Below are 26,625 nucleotides of genomic sequence, written 5' to 3' on the forward strand. Positions count from 1 at the left end.
AATTTACACATTATATATTATACACATGAGACGGTTTAAAGAAGAAGAACAGGGATTATCATCCGTTTTCTTAATTCATAAAACTGGCCTCCAATTACATATTATACATATAAAACGGTTTACATGACAACAGGCATTAAAACTTCGTGTTTTAATCACTAGAAACTGTGAGCAAACAGGCGTTGAACATCTATTTACTTAAGCTGTGAGCACACCAGGCATCAGAACAGCTGTGAGCAGGACTTATCATCTGCTCATCTCCCATAAGCATTAATCAAAATAGCACTTTTATGATTTTTGCGTAGGTTTACGAAATTGGATCGCGAGGCCAATTTCTGACCAGGAGTTATCGTTAACGTATTGTATATCATAAGGCCTATTACGACTGAAAACTATCAGATTTACGTCTTCGTCCTAAAAGAGATCCTTCGTCTTCATTTAGTCGGTTTAAATCATGTTACATGTATCAACTGCAAAGAGTTTTGCTTCGTCTTTACAGAGACAGATGTAATGTCATGGACTGCAGTTTTAGCAGAGCTGGGCTGGCTTTGTGCCCGCGATCAGCTGGGTGAGTTCGCCTTGGCGACTTATCTCACACTTCAAAACGCGCGTATAGCCTACAATTATTAATACCAATAATACACATTCAACTGAAACTGAATTTGCCCACAAAAATGAAGTTTGAAACTGCTTTTGGATTCTCCACCATAATAAATGTAACGTAAACGACTCGGGGTAAATGTGAATTAGCTCAAGACTATAGGGAATATTAATATTTATAACGCATGGTCATAATTCATAAGTCGCATGTACATTTATTTTATCAATTATCGAGATTACCTTGTTCTGTACTGTCTGATCATTACAGTTAAGAAGGGGTATCCCTTTTAAACTCCACGAAAGTTTTATCTTCTGGCCGCGAATATCAAACTTTCTGAGTTTATGAATTAAAACTACTCAAGGTAGTCAATATCGAGCTTGTAGCTTAGATCTTGAAATTTCATTGACTTTTATAAGGTGGGTTTTCAAACACAGAGACAATTAAAAGTATAAATGGGTTTATTAATAAAATGGCACACACTAGAGATTATATAAACTACAAACATAAACGTACGTAAAAATGCAAACACCAATAAACATTTAACCGAACACAAAAACATGAAATGAAAGAAAGAAAGATATAGAGGGAAGATAGAGGGTAACTTAGTCCACAGACCTAAGACCTAGACACCTGGAACAGCTTTTATAGGAATCAATATACTTGCGAGTTCTCTTTTTGGTCAGGCTGAAGCTGATGCAAGAAGCGAGGATGGTGTCCTGTTTCTGCTGCGTCTTCCGGTGTCGCGGGAAGCTTGAAAGGCTCACTGAATGTGATGTTACCGAGAAAGTTCAGATTCGTCTCCCGGGATGGGAGAGGCTGGAAATCTTAGTTGCAGAGACCGGCAGCTACGACTGGAACATGGGTTCGTTCGATGGAGAAGGCCAGGGCCTCCTTCAGATGTTCCTTGGAGAAGCGCTGCGCCGGGGAGGAGGGTCCAGAGAAGTTGGATGAGTTGGAAGCGGAAGGATGAGAGAGGGAAGAGAAGAGATTTTGGACTTTTATCAGTGTCCCAGGTGCCGTCCCCTCCTTCGTGAAGGACGAATCAGCTGTCGAGATTTTTCGAGCGGGAAGATTCCTTTGTCCGGTTAGACACGCCCACTCGAATGAGTCATGATTGACTTTAACTGGAGAGGATTTTCTCCAGACATATGAACTTATAAAACAATGCGCATCACTGAATTCTGTTATAGGAATTCAACTCCGTTAGCTGGAGAGGATTACAAAGATATCAAAAATAGAATCTAGGCGTTGTAGCCATGCAACGATACATTATTATGCATTTGTATAGGCAATAGCAGTTCTATTAAGGTCACAAATAGGACATATGCTTTCCTATGGGTTACACACACCTCTTAACACACAAATTTATATATTTAGTACCTTTAGGAGTGACTTTATGGGTAAAAGTCCTTTTCTGTAGGGGGTTTCTGTTTCACAGTCCAGAGTGTGTTTGTATGTGTGTGTGTGTTGGAATGTTGCGACCCTGTTATCTCATGCATAGGGCTGGATAGCTCTGTGGTCAAATTTTATGACCTGCCAATGAGCTCGGGTTACGGGATGCGATTCTACTGGGAGAACATTCTTCAAAAATACATTTCAGATCCAAACACTCGAAGATCATAACTGTATGATCACAACACATTAATCACACATACATACAGGAAATTCAGATACCAGTCTGAGTTACACACATTTTAAGTTAAACACAAAAGGATGTTGGTGTGTGTGTGTGTGTGTGTGTGTGTGTGTGTGTGTGTGTGTGTGTACGTGTGTGTGTGTTCTGGAATGTCACGAGTCTGTGAGGTTGTAAAAGTCACAGGGAGTCCAGAGCTGAAATGGGGGTTTTAGAGGGGATTCTAAGAAAACAGGGTTTCCTTATGTGACTCAAATGTCCCTCGGGGGAGCCACAAAGATGCAATTTTGACCGTTCAAGCAGACTTGGAGATCAGGATTTACTAATTTGAACAGCATGTGACCGCATGTCATAGTCATTGTCGTTACATATGTATGAAATATATTGCGTCAAAAAGATTCACTTGAAACGTATAATTTTCACAATTAATTTGTTAATGCGTCAGAGCATGAAAAACCATACATACCCACAGCATCGACACTTGAATCTGCTGCGGTACGGCAAGAGAAGAGCGACAAAATTCAATATCTGCAGTACCATTAATAGCCACAGGAGGGGAGCCTTCTAACACCAATAAATACAACCAAATACCTTATTTTATGAAATTCACACAATACTCTTTAAATTAAATGTTCTTTTTAACCCTGTTACATCCACCCCCACTGAATTACATAAAATATATGCATGACCAGGGGAATATCAACAACGGAACACTTTTCCTTCAGTTCACAATAATAAACTTCACAATACGAAAGAAACTCCTATAGGAGGACAGTCAAAAACCAATTATCCCTTAAGGACGAAGTGATGAGAGAGTAGCGCTAAGCTCTCTCACCAGCTACTGACAGCAGAACATCTACATACATTCCGCAATATCCTTCAATACTCTATTCACCATTACAATACCAAAAAAAAAAAAAAAAAAAATTTTGAGATACACCAGGTGTACTCCAAGATGTGAAGGCAACCCATTTCTTTAGGTATGTGCTTAATCTGAACTACTGCTTTTAGACTATAAAACAGCCTTAACACTATTTTAGACAATATGCCAACAGGCACGAAAACAAAAGTCTTGTTCTAAGCAGAGAAAGCCCTAAACAATGACTTGCAAACAGCTTGAACATTGTGTTTTGTATCCTGAACCACAGCCTGTGTAGACATCACATGTATTAATCTTTCAACAGGTCTAACGACTCGACCAAAACGTGTCCTAACCTGTGTGACTGAGCTAGAACTTTGCGGTACATTCTCAGGGTCAGCTACATGTGTGTTGGTAGGAGTTTGAGAGGGTGGCTGGGCAGACAGGACTGTCTCAGAATCGGATTCATGTGAATCTGAACCGCCTCTTGTGTCTCCATCAGAAACAGATGTTCTTACATCTCTTGACATGTCAGATATATGGCTTTTTGGTGCCGAAAGGAAGGCCTCAGCTACAGGATCTACCAGAACTCCACTTGGGGTTTGATCAGACTCATGATGTGATCCCTCAGGCAGCTCCGAAACCCAACTTATCGTTCTGTTTCTGGTATCAGATTCCTGAACTGACATAGAATCATCCTCACAATTAACGTCAGCATCATCACATGAGGCTATCACCTTGCCTCTCGTCATCACAGAGTCATCCATTGTAACACTGCTGTAGCTATCCTCTGTGTGCTCAGATACTACCGCATCTCCTCCTAAAGACTCATCCTCCACTGCACACAATGACAGGACTGAAGACGACCTCTGGGAAGAAAGTTGATCAGACTGAGGGTGCTCAACGTTCACTGGTAAGAAATTCACCAACATCAACAGGTTGCGATGAACCACTTTTTCCTGACCTGTGGCTGGATTACGGATCCTATAAGTATGAGTGTCTGGTTTACGATCCACAACAGTGTAAACTGTTGACTCCCACCTGTCAGCGACTTTCTTCTTACCCCTTTCGGTTTTATTCGCTAAGAGCACCTGGTCACCTGTTTCGATAAGTAGTCCTTTTACCCTTCGGTTGTACAACTCTGCATGTCTTTTCTGTTCCTTCATTGCATGTTCTTGAGCAATCTGTAACGCTTCTTTCAGATCTTTGACCAGAGTGGATACGAACTTTTCACAGCAGGTCACATCTGGATCATTCAAGACAGATCGAAACAGAATGTCAATGGGCAGACGGGGTACACGCCCGAACATCAAATAAAAAGGAGCATAACCTGTCGTCTCATGGATTGTGCAATTATACAGAAATGTCAGTGTCTGCAACCGTCTCGGCCAATCTCTCTTCACATCTGGTGACAAAGCCCGAATCATATTTCCAAGGGTTCTATTAAAGCGCTCCACACTTCCATTACCCATTGGGTGATACGGTGTTGTGCGCGACTTGTTCACTCCAGAGACCCTTAGAAGCTCTCGGATCAATTTACTTTCAAAACTCGGACCTTGGTCGCTATGGATGCGTTCTGGCAGGCCGTAGATGCAAAAATACCTGTCCCATATTATCCTGGCAACCTGTTTGGCAGATTGATCTCTACACACAAAGGCTTGTGCTAACCTCGTAAAGTGATCGGTTATCACCAAAACGTCAACAGACTTGTTAGTAGAGTCCTCAGCTGACCAGAAGTCTATGCAGACAAGCTCTAACGGTCTACTTGTTGAAATGTTCTCCAGGGGTGCTCTACCAGAAGGATCAATCGTTTTGCTCACAGTGCAGCGATGACACAGGCGCACATAGTCCCTCGCATTTCGCTCCATGTTCAGCCAAAAGAAGCGCTGCCTTGCAAGGCTAATACTCCGCGACTGACCTTGGTGACCACAGTCGTCATGGATTCCTTTCAAGATCACACTCACTAAAGACTCTGGGACCACAAACTGAAAGCGTTTTTTCCTTGATTGTTGGTCACAGGACACTCTGTACAAGATACCACTTCTGACAACAAATTTCTCCCAGTGCTTCAGGTATCGAAGAACACTCATTGATTCCTTTGACCTCTCTCTTCTTGAAGGCCTACGCTGACGCTCAACATAATACAAGACTCTTGACAAAATTTTGTCTGTGAGCTGTTTTTCACGCAGTTCCTGTTCTGAATATGTTGGCAACGTGTCCTGCCCTTCTGACATCAACTGAGGTAAGTGATCAATGACAGACATTGCTCGTGCTCTGGCTCCGATGTTCCACTCAACATGTGAGTTCAATATAGCAGAGACGTCTGCATTCGAGACAGTTAGAAGGTCTTTGGTCTGCTTTTTGTCTGGTCTGCATGACTGGCCTAGATTAATGACACTCAGCCTCCTATCTGAATCACAGGAACGTCTGAACGCACCCTGCACAGAATCTGTAGACATCCCTCTGGAACCAGCCAGTAGTGCTCCATATGGCTCTTTGAGCAGTCTCTGCGTAACATCAGTTTTGACAAATGAAATCCTGCTCAGGGCATCAGCGACTATGTTCTGGGGACCAGGCACATACTTTATGTCGAAGTTGTAGCTAGCCAACTTAGCCACCCAGCGTTGTTCGCAGCAATCAAGTTTGGGTTTTGTAAGTATATGAGCCAAAGGATTATTGTCAGTCAAGACAGTGAATTCATGTCCTTTGAGCCAATGACTGAATTTATCACATATTGACCATTTTAAGGCCAAAAACTCCAAACGATGTGCTGGATAATTTTGCTGCGACCGAGAAAGGGACTTACTGGCGAAGGCTACAGGCCTGGCTTTTGTCTCCCCCTCTGTGACCTGAGAGAGCACAGCTCCAATACCGTCTAAGGAGGCATCCGTTGCCAGTATGAAAGGGCGATCAAAATCTGGATGGGCAAGGACAACGCTCTCAACCAATGATGTTTTCAGCCGCTCAACTGCCTGGTCCTGTGCTTGTGTCCAGTCACTAGATTTCAGCTTCCTATTCTGACGAGCATGACCCAGCTTCCTCAAATTCCTCGCTGTCGTCTTTTGACCCTTCAGAAGATTAAAAAGTGGCTTGGCTACGGCAGAATAGTTTGGAACAAAGTGCTGGTAGTAATTCACCATTCCCAAGAATGATCTTATCTTCTTCTGAGAAGGAGTTGTTCCATCAAGCTCCATCAAATCTAAACTGTTTATCTTAGAGATGCTTTCAACTTTACTTGGGTCCGTAGAAACACCCGTCTGATCAATCATATGCCCAAGGAACTTCACTGATTTTCTCATTAGGTGACACTTCTTTGGAGCCAGCTTAAGATTGTGTGTGCGAAGCCTGCCAAACACCATTTCCAAGCGATCAATAGCGGTTTTCTCGTCTGGGCCGAAGACAATCAGATCGTCCAGATAACACAGGAGACTGAGAAAGTTTTCATCCCCGAATATGTTGGTCATCATACGCATGAAGCTGCCAGGACTGTTGCAGAGACCTTGGGGTAAACGATTGTACTCGAAAAGGCCCATAGGTGTAGTAAAGGCGGTAAACTTGCGGTCCTCCTCATGCAGCGGCATATTATAGAATCCGGACGTCAAATCCATTGTGCTAAAGAGGGCGTTACCGCCAAGTGCTGCCAAACAATCCGCCTGGTGAGGAAGAGGGTGCGCGTCCTTCAGCGTTCTCCTGTTCAGCCAACGGAAGTCAGTGCACACACGCAGGTCTCCATTCTTCTTCCAGACCAAAACGAGAGGAGACGCGTACTCGCTGGTGGATCGCCGAATGATCTCCTTCTCCTCCATTTCAGATAACACCTGTCGCAGTTTTTGATATTGACTGGGTGCTACTCTTCTGAACGGAAGCCTGAACGGTCTGGTGTCTGAGAGGTGTATTCTATGGACAAAACCCCTTGCTTCCCCACAATCCAGATGGTCACGTGAAAAGATGTCTTCGTAACTCAGTATTAGGTTCAGCAACCGTTGCTTGCAGACATCCGAGATATCACACGAGTCAATGTTAAGACTGTCCAGACCAACTGACTTCAGTCGCTCTTTCACAGGTGACGTGTCGGCCACATCAGACAAACTAGTGGGGCAGTTTACCAGAAAAGGATTGACTGCACTGGTGTGATCAAGATCTTCAAGCGCAATGCACGGATAAAGATCTGCAATTTTTGCATTCCGTCTCAATAACACTGGACTGCCTGATGTGTTGATAAGTTTCAAGGGGACCCATCCATCTTGCCACAGAGACGTGATTAGTCTAGCCACCATAACACCTCTGGGAGCTGAGTGAGATGATGTAGGTTCAGTCATGACTGCACTTCCTGGGGACACAACAGCGGATTTGGGCAGCTTCCCCCATACTAAATACTCACGGCCCGGCTCGAGCTGGACAGCTGAATTGCATCTGACTGTTCCTATCTTCCCAGGAATCTCTTCTCCTCTCCAGCGGTCCAATCCAGCAAGCATCGACAAGAAACTTTCACACTCAGGGTCTGCTGAAGTTGGACTAGACAGAGCCTGCCAAAATCCATCGCATAATTTGAAGTATCTGAGAATGTGTTTAATGACATTAGTCCCAATTATCAGCTCATCATGTTGCCCAGGAACCACTAAGGTGGGTACTGCCATCTTTATACCATACACTTCCATGGTAACATTGAATGATGATTTAGGTTTCACACGCAGCCCTCCGCATCCTACAAGGGTGACATCAGTTTTGAACTCACTGGATTCATCCACTGCACCAGCTGATCTCAGTTTCATCTCAGCAGACTCATTTATAGTGCAGGCCATCGAACCACTGTCCAACATTGCATGTAATGTCACCATGTCTCCAATCTTCACTGGCGTATAAAATAGGCTGTCACGTCCGCCTACAATGTGCGTGTTCTGATAAATGACTTCTGAATGATCAAGACTTCCTTTGGCTAAAATGTATGTATTCTCAGACTCACAATCATCAATGGCTTGGGAGTTACAATGAGGACCCGCACTGCCTCCCTCCGAATACGGGTCTGCTAGTTTCCCTCAAGTTGTGTCTGGGCAGAGGAGTGTTTAGGACAGTCCTTCTTTGTGTGCCCAGGGGAAAAGCATGTAAAACACAGTTTGTCCGTCATGCAGTGTGTCACCGTGGTGTGTTTGCTGTCATTACAGACTCGACAGGCACTTCTGACAAAACTGCGCTGCTGTCTAGAGCCATGCCTTGGGTTGGAAACATCACGAAATTGCACCCTGCCCATGAGCTGCTCCATCATCTCCATCATTCGAGTGAGCAACTGACTCTCAGCCTGCTGTGTGTGTTGAGACATCGCTGGGGCCGGAGTTGAGCAGGAGGAGGGCTGATGCTGTGCCAGATTGGGTGCTGGTGTAGGCTCAGGCTGGCGACGTGCCTGACTATCAGGCATAGAACTGAATGATTGGACCGGAACAGAAGGCGACTCCGTCTTGGGGCAATCGTACATATGTTCACTGTTGAACACTGCAGTTGTGTGGCTCCGTAGATTCGCTGTACTATTTCCCCGGCTTCTAAATTCCCTCTGGTGATCATCAATCCTGCTCTGTATTTCTTTTGCACTCCATTCTTGAACAGGCTTGCATCTGAACATACTCGCCAAACTGGGGTCAGGACAGAATTTAACAAACATCCGTGTTACCTCCTCTCCTATGTTGTCGAAACGTTTGCCTTGTCTTCGCAGTCCCTCATCTGCCAGATCAGCCGCTTTGTTAATTCGAATCCAGTAGTCCACAGGATTCTCTTTGGCTCTGGGGAGAGTGGCATAAAAATCTGCAAGTGGCAAGCAAGAGGTAGATTCACTGAAGTACTGCATAAGAATGCCATAAATTAACCCAGGTTCCTGCTTGACGTTAAGCATGTCATCACTGCGAAGGCTGACTTTGACAACATCTCTTGCCTTTCCAGCTAATCTACTCATTATCTCTTCGGCTTGCTCATGAACAGGGCACTTTTGCTTTCTTAAGTAAGCTTTTGTCCTGTCCACCCACTCCTCAATGCCATACTTATCAGAGCCATCGCCCCTAAATGAGTCATGTTCAGACTTCATGTGCACTGTAACTTGTGGTGCCATCATTTGTGTATGTGTACACTGTTCAGTACGTGTTGGTGCCTGAGTGTAACTGAGTGAATTGGTTTGGCAATCAGCATTTGCATTAACTAAGCCAGCAGACACTAGTTTTGCAACTATCGACTCGCCAATTTGCGAACCTAACTGGCCTACCATGTCTGTGAGGTGGTCAAAAGCAACTCTATCAACACCAGGTGTCGAGGTGTATGGACCCTCACCAGGAATCCGACCAACAGGAGTACCACCCGGGAACTGACTCAACCCAATACCCCTACCGTTGTCATCATATAACTGTGGTCGTCCAACCCCCCGACTAACGTCTTCACGGAAATGACCACCTTCGGCGCTACTCAGTAACCATGTACCCCTTCCTCTAGGGAAACCCATGTTACCATAACATGATGCATCCAGATCACCATCATATTCAGGTTTCTCAGCCATAATGAAATCAAAAGTTGTGCATGAAAAAAATAAATAAATAAAATAAAACAAGAAAAATATCAACGAGATTGATTATGAGAAAGCTCACTACTTGAAATGATATCCTGATCGCGATGACAGTCAAATCAGAACTACATTCCATATGTCCATGCGTTGTGTATGTAATAAACTAATGTACAGTCCCAATGACAATGTGTGAGTATGTGTATACTGTCCGCATCCAAAGCATTGAAGACTTGACCCCTCTGACGAACTCGACCTGCTCACAGCAATGAAGACTTGAACCACCGATGAACTCGATCTGCACACAGCAATCACGGTCGATCTGCATCAAGCTGATCAAGGGATCCACGGAGTCACGGCACCAGTGTAACGGATGTGGAAGGACACACTCACAAATGGGGTTCAGCTCGAATTTATCTTTTTTTGGAAACAACAAGAAAGACAATTTACATTGGCTGATGACAGACTGCAGACATTCATATGGACCACAGCATCGACACTTGAATCTGCTGCCGTTACCACTAACTTGTATTATTCACATTAAACACATAGTAATGATATACAATGTGAAAAACTTAACATAATACTTATAATAAGTACACCAATGTAAATGTACAGAATAGTTAATTGCAGACAACATCAGTAATCCTTCATTAATTGTCAAATAACATTTGTTAACAATTATAACAGAATAAACACGAAAGCAACATACCTTTTTTTGGAAACAACAAGAAAGACAATTTACATTGGCTGATGACAGACTGCAGACATTCATATGGACTAGAAAGATAGAAATGACACATTCACTCAACTCATAATACAAATAATCGTTAGATAGTTAAGACAGACGCAATCGTCACGAGAAATGAATCCGTGCTCGCACGTGTGACGCACATGGAAATTCAATACATCTTATAATACTCTCAACAACCGTGTTAAAGTGCTAAATGCATTATCTATATGTTCACATATATGTATGAAATATATTGCGTCAAAAAGATTCACTTGAAACGTATAATTTTCACAATTAATTTGTTAATGCGTCAGAGCATGAAAAACCATACATACCCACAGCATCGACACTTGAATCTGCTGCGGTACGGCAAGAGAAGAGCGACAAAATTCAATATCTGCAGTACCATTAATAGCCACAGGAGGGGAGCCTTCTAACACCAATAAATACAACCAAATACCTTATTTTATGAAATTCACACAATACTCTTTAAATTAAATGTTCTTTTTAACCCTGTTACACACACAACTTGTGGACACTGGAGCCGCAGGCCTAAAATCTAGTGCTGTGGCCTTACATTGATCGTGAAATTTAATGATTTATAAATTATGCGTATAATATATTTAAAAAAGTATTCTCGTCGCTTGATATACTTAAGATTGAGCCACTGTAGTCACTTGGACTATATTAACGATCTCTTTAATAACTTTTCTGGGCCAGCAAGTTTCAGTCACATAGAAGCCTATGGAGGAGTGATCCAGCTCTCAGATTTCATCAAAAATATCTTAATTTGTGTTCCGAAGATGAACGAAGGTCTTACGGTGTTGGAACAACATGAGGGTGAGTAATTACTGACAGAATTTACATTTTTGGGTGAACTAACCCTTTAAAATTTGCCCTTACCTAATTTCATTCACCATTATAACATTAGAAAATATGACTATAACAGTGACTTAAGACCCAGCTACTTTTTACTAGCTAGAACCTTTTTATTAATCCTGCAAAAGAAATCCATTTAAACTGTTTTCCTCAGGCATTCGTTTTTTTGGCTGCAAGGAGTCATGTGTTAATGTGAGTTAATTGTCTGACTATTTATTTTTGAATTTCAATTCAAGGCTAATTGCAAATCACTTGAGACCATTGTACAACACAGATGGATATCATTTGCATGATTTGTTTTGAGATTTGTTTTGCATTAAACCATTTGCCCATCTGCTTTGAATAAAGTTGCCATTTTGCTTCACTCACCATCATTCAGTGCTTCAAGTTGTTGTCTAGTGGCGACATTTTTCACCAGGTTATTAGCCCGTTTTAGGTTTGCAATCGCTTGTTCCCTGAGCCTGCAAAAATATTGCATTAGCTACAAACTATTACAAAATCTGTACTATATCAGCTGGATGAATGATCACTCACACATATGGAATTTTTTTGGGAATGACCTCAATGGTGAATTTGGTTCCCTCTGCATTAACCTCGGGTGGGATGTAACTCATAGATCTTTGTGTGATCTGAAACTGAATCCGGTCTTTATTGTCTGTATCCTTCTGTTTCTTTGGTTTGCTGGTTACTGCGTGTGCAACCCATGTAAAAGGTAGTGAACCCTGCAGATCTGAAACTGCAGATCCATGCAAATGTTTTGCATCATTCTCATTGTTCTCTGGTTTCTGATGTCTTAGTCTGATGCACAAGAAGCAGTTCCTAAGGTCAAACTCCAGAGACCAATCCTTCTTTTGAGTCTTGGTTATAGAAAAAAACCCTTGGAGATTTGTTTCATCCCCGCTCCATTTTATCAACACATCCTCTAAGATGACATTATTATTTTCTTCCAAAGCATTGTAAGCGGTGTCTATCTGACATAGTCGTCTCCAGATGTTCTGGTACTCCTTGTAGCTCTCATAGAAAGTCTTAGATGCATTGCATTCTGCTTTTGAGAAGCACACAGTGGGGTTTCTCGTGTGCTCCAAACAGATCTCAAAGCATTCATTAATGCTGAGCAGTTGAACTACATGAACTGGTAAGCCATCTTTAAGTTCGGGCCCAAGTTGCACCTGAACAACCGTGCCTAACTCCAGCTCCATAGTTAGTTCCTTAAAGTGGTGTTGATCCACTGAACAAGCCTTAATTTTCAGCCTTTTATTTTCTTCATTGTCATTCTCCCCTCTTTTCATGTCTCGGAGGCATTGCTCAGTCTTAACCCAATCCAGCTGTTTTACGGCAGATACCAGTCTTTTCCACAGTATACTTGACACTGGAGTCACATTCTTCATGGGCTTTGAAGGGTCTGAAATCTTGAATGATTTGCTGAACGAATACACTCTCCTCTTCCAGTGAAGAGTCATGGAGTTCTCGTCCTCATTGTATTTTGGCTGATCCACAACTTTGAGATGCTTGTACATGATAGTAATCGCCTCTAACATAGGATGCAGAGAGAACGATATTGTAAATTCATGCCCCTGCGGAGTGATCTGGTCCACTACTGCGAGCTTGACCACATCTTTGGGTTCAAACTGAACCTTTCTTAGTCTCAACAGCTGGGCATCCTTCTCTTCTACATCCAATGCAGACTGACAAAACCTGCTGATTTCAACTTGAGTGTAGTCAGCTTGACTAGTCAGGGTAGTCAGGGTTTTCTTAGAGAGCATAGTGTGCAGAAGTCTCTGCAAGATAATGTCCAGATAACGCCTCATAGGAGATGATGCCCAGGTGTATGCGTTAAGCTGTAAATCATAATGACCCAACCTGGAATCTGTCGAGGAGCACGAGCGTAATATGAAGGCTTTCTTCTGAATGTCACGAAACTCCCGCACCATGGGGATAAATGTCGGATGGATTTCATCTGAAAAAATTAACTGCATCAGATTATACGAGTCTTTTCTCTGTGCAAACGCTTCGATCTTGTGAAATACGGAGGTGAAAATGTTCAATGATATGCCTGCATGCTCCATGTTGTCATATTCTGCATTGGACCAAACATCCTCTTCACTATTTTCAGTATCTACTTCGCAGATATTTGAGAAGTAAAGTGACATGGGAATTAGGTTAATGTATTTCTCTCTAAACTGTTTCAGTTGTTCTGGGTCCGGCTCGCGGTGGCACCTCAGTGGTGTGAGATCTTTTGTGATGTCTTTAGATATGAGTTCTTCAGCGGCGGCACTATTGTAGAGATTCATAAGTTCCTCCACCATGGCGTGAGAGTAACTTTGCCCTGCCTGCCTCCCATACGGCCATTTGCTTTCCAGTCTGCATTTTCGGTGCACCTCGGAGAAACGGTAAGCAACGGCTACACAATCCTCCACACGTGAGACCCGCAGAGGCTTTGTGTCATCTGAGTAGTAGTACTTCTGAATAATTTGGTCTGCCTCTTCATACGACATCCGTCTGTCAGACTTAATGCGGGTTAGAGCAAATCGGCTGTTTAGTATTATGCTTGTTTTCTTGTCAACGTCTATCAGCAAGGATATGGCTTTCCGATCTTCTCTAGGCATCAAACTCAAGTGGTCATTGCTCAGATCTCTTGAGAACATGAAGGCCACGTCTTTCTTCTCTGAAGTGTAAACTGTTCTGCCGAGCTGTCTAGCGAATTTGTCGTGCTCGCTATCTTTGGTAATGTAACTTGCGACATCTGTGATGTGAACACCAATCTGGTAGGAATCACCCTGTTGAAGCTCAGTCACGCTAATGGCGTCATCCAGGTCTTCAGCTGTAGTTGGGTCAATGGTGAAAGTGAGAATGTCACACAAATCCTCCCTTTCTAAAGCCTTATCATCTTCAGGTTCTTGTAGTTTGAATGGTGGTGGTGTGTCTTTAGAGCCAAGTTCAATGCCTAGCATTTCATGCGAAGCATCACTCTCTGCAATTACTTTTGTAACCACACCAAGAGGGAATGTTTTCAGATTGTCCCATTTTAAAACCTTGACAACTAACAATTGATTCTCAGCTTTGTTTACAAATTCCTTCCTAACCCATCGTCCGCATTTGTATTGTCTTACTTCAATTTTGCCCATGTCCCTCTGCTTGAACTGAACTGTACGTATTATGGACATGCGTTTGTTAACGGGTCTAACATATTCAGGATTGTCTTCCACCATCTTACAGATAAAGGTTAATGAGTTTTCATCTCTATGTATTAATCCAACGACCCTGCCTTGTATCTCTTCACCTTCCCGCAGACACATTTCTCTCCTCAAGATCTCTACGCAGACTTCATCTCCAGGAAAAGATCTGCCAACATTTTCTTTTCCATAGATTTTGATAGAGAGCATTGGTTCATCAAGAGGCCTGGCATATGCCTGGTCATGTCTTTCTATTTCAAGTTTACAGTGTTTAAAGACATTTGGATTGGTAGTCAAAAGTTTTTCAATATCTTCCTTGCAGAGTTGTAGATCATATTTAGACTCAGACTCCAGAATTTCATAGAGGGTTTTGCAAACGGTCTCGGCGTGATTAACCTCTGTGTTGCTGCTGCTAGCAGAGTCACTCTCTGAGGTCTCCATGTCTGTCCTGTTTGGAAACACAAATCAAGTCATTAGGCACTTAAGGACAAGGAGACATACACAGCAAATAGGAAGGAAAAAAAAATTTGTTAAAGGGGACCTATTATACAAAATTCACTTTTATAAGGTGTTTGAACACAAATGTCCACAATGTGTGTAAACAACCAGACTATAATGGTACAAATCCACCCACTCCTTTTTTATAATCCACATAAATCATAAACAGTCTCTCCAAACAAGCTATGTAAGAGTAGGAGCAAGCCCCGCCCATGACTGTTGATGATCTGAAATATTAGCATATATGCTAGATTAGCATATTTAATGTCTGCTGCGCCACATAAACATTACAAATGTTCTGTCATTGGATCTACCAACAAGCATAAGCGTCTCCACAGACTCCCGGCATCTGAGCCACACAGTGGATGAATTGCATTTATGAAGAAAATGTGCAGAATAAAGTCATTGGGCCCTATCTTGCACCCAGCACAATTGACTTTGTACACCGACGCATTTCATTCCTATTTTGCACCTGACGCACAGCAGACTTTTCCCTCCACAGATGCACGTCGGTCAATTAGGGAATGAACTTGCGCTCCAGGGGGCGGTTCAGCGAAAAGAGGAGGCATGTTCCAGCGCAAACGTTCCCTGGTGCTATTTTGCAGTTCCAGAAAACAATTCCGCCACAGACCAGGAAAAACCTAGTCTAAAGTCAGTGGTGCGTTCAGAGGCTATTTTAAGGGTGCATGCTTGGCCATAATCAATGTAGCGTGTGCACAACGCGCATACACTTTGCTTCTCTCATCTACACAGAAGCAGCAGTTTTCATTTTTGCAAACCATATAAAATTACAAGGAAAAATATTCCACACGAGGGAAATCATTGTGGTGTCCATGAAGATGTGAAAAAATAGGCATAAATCTAGCTTACACATTTACCCAAATTATTATACGCCTGTTTAACCGAAGCTAATTTGGGTGGGTTTTTCCCATCCCCAACGTCACTTCTCTGTGTTTTACGGCCCTGACGAGAACGTCGGTCTCCTCGGCTGTGAACCACTCCTGGCGTGTGCCTGGCAAATCCGCCGTTATAATAGCCATCCACCATGGAACAAGCGCGCCTGCTCTTAAAGGGAATGTGAGATGTCGCTCTGATTGGTTTATTTCACGTTACGCCCAAACCACACCTATGAGTAATGTAGCAACTTCAGACCAACCCATTTTAGAGATCCGCCCACAAAGTTACTTGCATTTTGCGTTTGATACTTGCGTTTCAGATCGTTAAAATAGGGCCCTTTAAAGTGTTATATATTTGCGCAAATCATTTTACGCCAGACTGCTTCACAAACGAGGGTCAGTTCAACGTTGGATTTGCAAAAAAGTTGTTTCTGAAAGATTTTTAGATTAACATGACAGGACATGCTAATCGATGAGTTGAATCAACTCCACAACAATTACATTAATGTATCCATTAACCATTCAGAAACATCCAATTTAATGAGAACATAAACTGCGTACCTTTTTGTAATAATGGTGTACCAATACATACTGTAGGCTTATTAAAAATTACAGGGTACACACCTATATGCATTTGTACAGTTTTTTTTATATCAAAAGTGCTGATGTTTTAGTTTGGGCTTACATGTTTCAAAACAAGTGAAACAATTTTTTTTTTAAATACTGGGGGAAAATACTCTTGTTCCATGTAGTTACAGGGTAAGTGTGACATTGCGTGCCGTAACTTAAAGTGGTGCTTGTTACCCACTTGTTCCATGTGGTTACAGGGTAAGTACATTAAACACGCAAACACACTGTGAAACTCGGGTGAGAACTGGTGTCTCTTTCCTCCTGTCTTGTTTGTTTCTCATTGTCATTATCTGTTATCGATTCGTTTGTATTTTGTTGTAAGCAATATTCAAAAATCTGCATCAGACTTCTGCGTGAGTTTCTCAGCGTGCCCACGCTTCACGTTAGGTTCAGGACAAGAGTGTGAGCTCAACCCTCTCGTGCACACGCTGGTGACAGTCACAGTTGGTCTGAAGCGATAGTCTACAGATGGAAAAGTTTAAAATATTAGTATTTTTCTTACAAACGCTTATCGTTACACTCCAGTAGACATTGAGGAAATGGTGAGGACATATTTCTGGTTGTACTGCATTTTCTTTTAAAAATACAGACATGATTTCCTCTTAAGATTCATCAGTGGAAAGAAATTTTAAAAAAGAGGAACAAGAGTATAAGAAATTATGGTCTGTTCCCAACAACTTCCACTCCAATATATATATATATCAAAATGTTCCTTCACTTAAAAGAGCTTAATTATCATATAGAGACAATTACATCCAATCTCAGTAATATGTAAATAGTATCACAGAGGGCAACCAATAACCATCTTGATTACAGGGACTTCAAATAGCTTGTCACCTTAACATTTAACCCGTTAACAGAAGATCAAAGATGTGACCACTACAGATAGATCTTATCACCTTAACCTTTTGCTGTTCTGATTTCACAGAACATCAAAGATGTGGGCACAGAGGAAAGATCCTCAATTTACATTTAAGACAGAGTTTCAGCCTCATGTTGAGAGGGAAGACGAATCTGTTATTCTTAAATTACACTTAAAAACAGAGCTTCATTTACATGTAGAGGGGGAAGACAAACGAAATAGAGGATAAATGTTTGAGCTGAGAGGATGAGATTCATTCTGTATGACTCCGCTGAATCCAAGGTGCTTTGTGTACCTTGCCACTGCTATGCTGTAATAAACTTCATTTTTGAGATCTTCGACGTCCACATCATTTTTTCTTACAAGAGGAAGAAGCCAAGCAAGAGAAAAAAGAGACAAAACGTGCTGCTTTCTGTCAAGACTTAAGCATTTGAAATGAATTGTTGATTTAAAAAAGCAGTTTAAAAAGTGTTTGTTTTGAATTAAGTTGTTTTTCAAATAAAGGTTTCCGAGTCAGTGATATTAGATGGTGTATTTTTATTGTAGCCTACTTACCCTGTAACTACATGAAACAAGAGTATTTAAGAAAAATTTGCGATAGTTTTAGTTTTCAGTGCACTTTTGTTTAAAAGATTGCTGTATAAATGCATAGATATGTTGTAATTTTTTAAAAGTCTATATATTGGTATAAGGAAGTTCTTGATAATTGCTCCCAAATGTAAGATTGTTGTATCATAATAGTAGAATAAGTACCTCTTAGTTCTATAATACTTACAGTATAAATAATTTGTTAATTCTCCTGGTTGTTACCCCTTTATTCCCCAAACTTTACATATTTTTCCCTTATACTTACATGTAGGCTAAGTACTTTATAGGTACACTATAATTACTGAAAGTTACACTGTAAAATCGCTTTAATTACGCAGTATTTTCCGGGCTGTAATCTAAAGCGTTACCAAACATTCTACTCAAGTACAAGTACTACTACAATGAAATTTTACTTACCGGTAAGTACAATTAAAATTACCGGTCAAAAAATCTAGTCAAGTAATAGTAAAAAGTAACTCATTTAAAATGTACTCAAAGTAAAAGTCACTGAGTAACTTTTTAACAGCGGAGGTAGGGTGGGGTACTCCCCCGGTTGGAAAGGTATGACATTTGTAAAGACAAATATCAAAGTGCATTAGCACTTACACCATATCCCATTTTCAAACACTCACAAAACATTTTCCTTTATAGGCTTAATAATTATACAGTAAAATTACTTATTTAATACAGTAATAGTTAGGGTCACTCTGAACAAGTATCAATTATAAGAATGTCCTAAAAAGGAAAGCTTTTTATGAGTGTTTGATTGGGCAATAAGTGCTCAAATGTAAAGTAAAATGACAAATCTGTGCTATTAAATGACTAAATCTTAATAAACTTACCTTTTCGGAACCGAGAGGAAGCCAGAGGCTTCCTATGAGTGTATAAATTCTAAGGGAGTGCCAGAGAATGATGCTGTGTTTATGTGATCGAGCATTGCGCACTGCCTTGTCTACTTGTACCTGCTCCCCCGCTCAACAAAGGGAAGGTTGTTCCTCTCATAATGGCGTTGTCATATCAACAGCCACTAACGTTTTGAATGGGTGCAAGTTAAACTGTTTAAAGGTGTGCCAAACATGTCAGTCATGTGCCAGTTGAAGCGTCATCATCCGAGATGAAAGGATTACTAACTAGATAGATAACCGTAAAGGCTACATAAAAGCTGAGTCAGAAAACTGAAAAATGCTGCACTCCTAAGTCGGAAGGAATGCAATATTAGTTTCACTTCCTTTTTCCTGCAAATACTTGATCGTCTGATTGATTTTTGAAGGCCGCACAGATGTATCCTTCGCTGTCTTTGATATCCCACAACCCTGTGCTTTCCATTCTGTGACAGTTGAGCTAGAAAAATAAAGATGGTGACTGAAAGTTGTGGCTGATTATCAGTTTGTGTAAATGTACATTTTTGTTTTCCACCTTTGATGTCATTTCTAGCGAGAAATTACTATTGTAGTCATTAAATATTCACTTAGTTTTCACTAAAGCTCGCTCCATTTTTAAATCGTTATGCTCCCTCAGAAGAATGTCTAAAATCAGTTTAGTCTGTTACAGCATGTTAAAATTGCCACTTTTGGGGGGTGAGCAAAACACGCCGTTTTTGAGTGTGACCCTTTAAATGCAAATGATCTGGTGCCTCAGGTGTTGTGTAATATTCAGTTCAGTTCCAGTTTCCTTGAAACATTAGCCCGTTTCAAGAAGAGGGCGGAGCTTCAAGAGCTGGTGCTTCAGTGTCAGGATGATCTCATCTCGGGGATACATATACAAAAATGTCCCTTTGTCTTCCACGGAAACGAAAGTAAACTTAAGGATTTGCACATGAAGGTGAGTAGCCTAAATTACGGCAGAATTATAATTTTTTTGGAAGAACTAGTCCTTTAATATGCATTTCAAGGCTGATTATACATCGTCTTCAGAGGTAACGTTACTTAACCCATTCAGACCCTGCGTCCATTACAATGGACATCACATGTCAACCCCCCCTTTTTTTTTTTTTACTTCTGGAGCATTTCACCTAGTTTAAAGCCTGCAGTCCATTAGATTGGACGCTTGTCATCCAATCAAATGGCAGTAAAGCTCTGCATGTAGTAATTATTAAAAAAAACACTACTTTGAAGAGAAGCATGTCAGCACTTCACTCCAAACACAGAAGCAAGCAACATTTTCTATGGTTTTATTTAAATTTTTTGATATGTTTGTCAGTATTTCATAGTTTGTATGTAAAATAGAAAGATTGAACTTATTAATTAAAGTTAAAAATCGATTGTAGAATTTCAAATTTTAAATCAGGATTTTTTCAAATGTGTCTGTCCATTAGAATGGACAGTGGGTTCAAAAGCCTGTTACTGAAATCACATTCCAGTAATTGAAGTCCAGTAATGCTGATTGAAATTTCTTATATAAAAAATCTATATCACAGTACCGATACATTTTTTAAACTTTTTCATATGCAGAATATATAGTTTTTGAAGTGCTTGAACATATAGCTGATGGAAGTATCTCAGATGTTGACTTTATGTGGAATGATGATGAGGAAGATGGAGATGTAAGAAAAATATCCGTATTTAAAACTTTATAAAGTAAAATGACTAGCTTCCGGCGAAACTGTACAAAACATACAGATTTGACATAAATCTAAAGCGTAACTTGAAAATGAATTATTTTTCTTACACAAACGCATCGCTTCGCTTCAGAAGGCCTTTATTTACCCCCAAGAGCCGCATGGAGAACTTTTATCATGGATGGATGCACGTTTATGGACTTTCAAAACAGAAACAACCATTCACTGCCATTATAAAGCTTGGAAGCCAGGACATTTTTTAATATAACTCCGATTGTATTCGTCTGAAAGAAGAACGATGTCATACACACCTAGGATCGCTTGAGGGTGAGTAAATCATGGGCCAATTAAAATTTTTGGGTGAACTATCCCTTTATAGGTATAGTACACCCAAAAATTATATTTGTCATCACTTACTCATCCTTATGTTGTTCCAAATCTGTATGAGTTCCTTTATTCGGCTGAACACAAAAGAAGATATTTTGAAGAATGTCGGTAACTAGACAGTTGACAGTATAGCCATTGATTTCCATATTTTTTCCTACGATAGCCTATATTTCCTAATAACTACATATTATATTTATTATGATATAATATTATAATTATTAGTAATTATTTTGAAAATTATAATAATATTTATCAGTAATGTATCAATATAGATATTACAGTACAATACCGTATAATTAATTACAGCAAAAGCAGATCAAATGACGAAATACAGTACAAATACAGTAAAGTACTATTTGGTAGTTTACAGTACTGATCTTGTGTACTGTAAAGTGAATTACAGTACAGTTACTGGAAATCGAAATACATGCATCATGCATGGCAACCGTGCTGCCAGTAATGTACTGTAGAAATACAAGAAAATCGTTAACAGAGAAATTGTTTCAAAGATGCACACAGTAAATTACTCTAATGTGAATGCGTTGATTGATTCCTAGGTTTATTTTGTTATGAATAAACAAATGTGCGATCTATAAAGCAGAAATGTTGTAATGTTTAAGTTTTTGATCTAAAAAAAGAAAGATGCGCAAAGAAAATGACTCTAACATGACCATATTGATTGATTCTAAGATATTTAGTTTGTTACAAACAATGTGCAATCTGTAAAACAAAAGCCTCAAAATTAAAGTTGAAATGATATACTGTTGAAAAGTTTTTGACCTTGAGAAAAAGCTTTAAGTATATACTAACAATTTTTATGTTTATTATTTAATTTTATGTTGGTACATTTTTGTGAAGTACACCTGTTTTGACCTGACGTCCATTGAAATGGACAAAAAAAAATTACAATTAAAGCCAAACATTTTTTTTATTTTTTTTATTTGGTCTCATTTATAGAAGCCTCATGAGCTGGGAAAATGTACTTTTATATTTTTCAGAAACTTAAAACATAATTCAGGTCTGAAGAACATCTAAAGCGCATGTGACGAAGACAATATGAACTTCAGAAAAATATTTATTAGATTTAGGTAGGTATTAACTAACAGACAGACAGTTATTCAAAACAACCCCAAATCTTACTAACTTACCATGATAAAGTGCTTTTATATCTATTGATATCTGTCTGTATAATGTTGGGCATTGAGAGAATAATGGAAATATAATTAACCACAAAACAACATGAGACTTTCAAGTGATTCCCTCTTTTATCCTTTTCTTTTGGTATAGAATATAATACCAGTTCGGGGTTCCTCTTTCGGCTGTTGTTGCAGCCAACTGCACAACATATTGCAGGCATTACCGAAGCCCGTCTACGGAAAGCCTGTTCACTCCAACGTCCTATTAAAGGGTTAGTTCACCCAAAAATGAAAATTCTGTCAGTAATTACTCACCCTCATGTTGTTCCAACCGCGTAAGACCTTCGTTCACCTTCGGAACACAAATTAAGATATTTTTGATGAAATCTGAGTGCTGGATTCACTTCTCCATAGGCTGCTAGGTGGCCCAAACTTGCTGGCCCAGAAAAGTTATTAAAGAGATCGTTAATATAGTCCAAGTGACTACAGTGGCTCAATCTTAAGTATATCAAGCGACGAGAATACTTTTTGTGCGCAAAAACAAACAAAACTAACGACTTTATTCCACAATTCATTTCCTTCTCTCTGGGCCTCTAGTTGGTTCGCGTAGTGTTTTTGCGCTGCGCGTCACACACATGACAAGCGTCGGCCAATAGTGAGCCTACGTGGTGACGTGTAACACAGACGCGCAGCGCAAAAACACTACGAGGCCCAGAGAGAAGGAAATGAATAGTGGAATAAAGTCGTTATTTTTGTTTGTTTTTGCGCACAAAAAGTATTCTCGTCGCTTGATATACTTAAGATTGAGCCACTGTAGTCACTTGGACTATATTAACGATCTCTTTAATAACTTTTCTGGGCCAGCAAGTTTGGGCCACCTAGCAGCCTATGGAGAAGTGAATCCAGCACTCAGATTTCATCAAAAATATCTTAATTTGTGTTCCGAAGATGAACGAAGGTCTTACGCGGTTGGAACAACATGAGGGTGAGTAATTACTGACAGAATTTTCATTTTTGGGTGAACTAACCCTTTAAGTCCTATTGGTTGTAGTTCCAATCAGAGTTCCACTGGGGGCGCTCGCCATGAGTGCAAAATGAATGGGAGTCTATGGGGCTAGACGGCTAAATTTGTCTCTTTCACCCGATTGCCGTTGAGAAATCTCAGATTTGATTGTAGGTTTTGCAAGTTCAACATGCGTTATAGGTCGAAGTTGAATGAACGAGTACTTATGTACTTTCGATTTCTTACAGGTTGAGTTGTTGTTGTCCATAACACGCTAGCATTCTGCTAATGAACGCTGATTGGTCAGTAAAGGACTGATTACGACCAGAGATACCGCTTGATGGCATCGTGGCATCCGAAGCGGGACCAGAAACAAACAAAACAAAAACTCATCTAGCACGTGTGTTTACCTGTGTCAGCTGTGTTGTTGATGCCTCGAGAGAAAAGAAAGTGCAGAGCGCGAAAGCACCAAAGTGACTGAAGGATTGCCGTAAAGCAGTATCTCTGGTCGTACGATGTGTATGACGTCATTGACATTTTGAAAGACTTTTTAAAGCAAATAAGTGACTCTAAAAAATCTAACACCAAGCAATGTGTAATTTCTTTGCATCCCCTTTCGAAAAGAACATTCAAATTACTAGACAAAAAATTATATCCTGAGAAAAGTGGATTTTGAGGGGTATAGCGCCATAGACCTCCATTCATTCTGCACTCGTCCTGTGAGCGCCCTCATATGGAACAAGAGTGGAACTGCAACCGGAAGTTTATTGAGTGGCACTTCTCCCCATAGATATCACCAGCGGCCATCTTACCACAGGGAAGCTGTGAATCAAGGTGAGTGATCAGCACGCACACAAATCCTCTTATCTCGCTGAAATCTTGACGGATTTACAAACGGTTTGGTTTCTTACAAACGTTATTAACGTGGCTATAATTCTTTCATATGGAAGTCCATTGTTATAATTATTCAAATGTATGCAGTGTCATAGCTACATCTCTGACGTTTATAACAAACCAAACCGTTTGAAAATCGGTAGAAAATTATGGTTATGGTTATTTAAAAGTACATGCACCATGTTACGAGTGAGCGAGCACCCTGTGGTAAAATGGCCGCCGTGTGCGGACGTCGACCTCCATTGGCCAGCAGCGCGGACGAGACATCTAGCCTTTATTATATGATATCTATGCTTCTCCCCTCATTAGACTTTCTCTGGCATTACTGAGACCGTCGGTCGTAAAGATGGCGGCGCAAAGCTACAGTGACGTCAGGTGAACCGAATGAATAGTTTTAATTACGGTTATAATTTTGCTTTTTCCCACTATTAGTATTAGTACAGTGTTGTAGAAGCCTAGTAGCGGACCTGTCCGAATGATGGCCAAAAATTTACTGACGACGAGTTTTAAGATGTTTATTGTAGCCGATACTTCACACAAAAGATGAAGCGTTTTATTACTCCAGAAAATCACCGTAAGAGCTGAATAAACACAGTATAAGAAGTGCGCATTCAAGTCTTATCCAACTCTCTCCCTTGAATTATCATTAACATACACAGCGAATTACACACACAAAAAAAACTCGATACAACTAACAGTAAACAAATATATTCAGGGGTTTCTTAATTAATAAACGCCTGATGTAAAATGATTCGTGCAAACATAAACCCAGGTGAGTAGTATTTTATTGAACAGATTGCCATATAGCTCTCTAACACAGTTCACTGTAAAGCATTATTATTGTGAAGGCTCATTTGATTATGATTGTTGTAGGGCTGTTCTGGAATTTGTTTTCAAAAGTATTATAGTCAGCTTGAGATCCTTTCCATCTAAACTGGTTATATCTCTTAAACCTATAGTGAATGTTTTATGAGCAGTAGAATAATCTCGCTCTGTTAGTTTTAATTTATGAGAAAGAACTAGCTATTCATCCGCAAAGTGACGCAGAGCCGAAGCGCATCCTAAACAATGTTCTTCCGCAAAATGCATACAGTTGTTAACCGCTAGAGGGCCATATGTTACATCTAGTGTACATTTAATTTACAATAAATATTTAATGATTATTAAACACAAAATGAAAATGTATCGCCCAACGTGGGGCTCGAACCCACGACCCTGAGATTAAGAGTCTCATGCTCTACCGACTGAGCTAGCCGGGCTAGTTATCGGAGGCGCGAGCAGATCCTGTTTACTCGAGATCCATGGCTTCTGTCCACGCTGAAGAAGAAGAGGTCTAACGGCTCAGAACTGCGTCACTGTAGTTTATCGCGTTCAAACATTAAACATTCAGAGAAAACAGATCGGGTGAGTTCCTAATGTTACACAAATCCGTGCTGCAAAGTATTAATATTACATGTGTAACTCAATCGCACGACGTCTGCTTCTTGGCAAATCTTCAGAATCTGGATTCCTCTAATTTCTTGTCATCTTTAAATCTCGAGGTGTTTGTTGCTGCAGTTCATGTGAGGCCATTTACGATTCCACAGCTATTTAACAAGTTACTTTTCTTATCTAAGTTAAAAGCAAAGCATGCATACATTTTTTAATTTAGTCATAGTAGCCTACTAACTTTACTGTATGGCTAAAGTAGCGATGGGTCTATGGAATGAAGAATTAACGTGATTATATGCAGATTTAGTTTTACAGCAAGTTGTCCATCTTGCATATGATGACTAGTTTCTTTAAGTCTCAAACCTGGACACACGGGAGTTTCAGGGTTGTTGTTTTTCTCTCTCTCTTCATTTCTTTACAGTCTAAAGATGGTTTTGACTAATTGTTAACTAACATTAGTTAATAAAAATACAGATGTTCATTGTTTGTTCGTGTTAGTTAACAGTGCATTAACTAATGTTAACAAATACAACTTTTGATTTTAATAATGTATTAGTAAATGTTAAAATTAACATTAACCAATAATAATAATAATAATAATAATACATTTTATTTCAAAGCGCCTTATCAGGACACCCAAGGACACTGTACAAAGCAGATAAAAACATTAAAAAAAGTCAGATAAGTTTAAACCGCGGCAAGACAACAATGAGCTGATATGGGTCAGGTGGAATATGACTGTCTGAACAGAAGAGTTTTGAGTTTGGATTTGAAGAGGTGAAATGAGTCCATAGTACGGAGGTCAGGAGGGAGGGAATTCCAGAGATGGGGAGCAGAGCGACTAAACGCCCTGCTCCCCATTGTGACAAGACGGGCAGGGGGAACGGAAAGCTGGCAGGTATGGGAGGATCGGAGTGAACGGGTCGGGATGTTTAAATGGAGGAGATCTGAGATGTATGGAGGAGCCATGTTATGAACTGCTTTGAAAGTGATGAGAATTATTTTAAAAATGATCCTCTGTTTGATGGGAAGCCAGTGAAGTTGTTGCAGGATGGGAGTGATGTGATGAGAGACGGGGGTCAGAGTAATCAGGCGTGCAGCAGAGTTCTGGAGGAGCTGCAGCTTCTGGAGCGACTTATTGGGGAGACCAAACAGGAGTGAGTTGCAATAATCTATCCGAGATGTGACGAGACTGTGAACCAGAATGGCGGTGGTTTGGGGAGTGAGAGAGGGACGGAGACGAGAGATGTTGCGTAGGTGGAAGTAGGCAGACCGGGTGATGCTATTTATGTGAGACTGAAAAGATAGTGTGCTATCGAGGACGACACCC

The 26,625-nt window shown here is 40.5% G+C and overlaps 1 protein-coding gene across 2 annotated transcripts in view; it reads right to left on the reverse strand.

Annotated features, from left to right (window-relative positions):
- LOC309493196 (3'-5' exoribonuclease HELZ2) overlaps positions 1-18,898 on the reverse strand; it is a 35,959-nt gene extending 17,061 nt beyond the window's left edge. Inside the window, exons 1-3 of one of the 2 annotated variants that reach the window (XM_082162319.1) lie at positions 18,741-18,898; positions 11,775-14,861; positions 11,610-11,701 (exon numbers count right to left, since the gene is read on the reverse strand). In XM_082162319.1, the coding sequence (XP_082018445.1) occupies positions 11,610-11,701; positions 11,775-14,854 (3,172 nt within the window). In that variant the 5' untranslated portion in view covers positions 14,855-14,861; positions 18,741-18,898. Of the gene's footprint in view, positions 1-11,609; positions 11,702-11,774; positions 14,862-18,729 lie in introns of both variants that reach the window. The other variant, XM_082162318.1, reaches the window with a different exon arrangement.
- Between the last annotated feature and the right edge of the window lie 7,727 nt (positions 18,899-26,625).

Source organism: Leuciscus leuciscus (assembly GCF_965113295.1).
Source record: "Leuciscus leuciscus genome assembly, chromosome: 2".
NCBI classification, from domain to species: domain Eukaryota; kingdom Metazoa; phylum Chordata; class Actinopteri; order Cypriniformes; family Leuciscidae; genus Leuciscus; species Leuciscus leuciscus.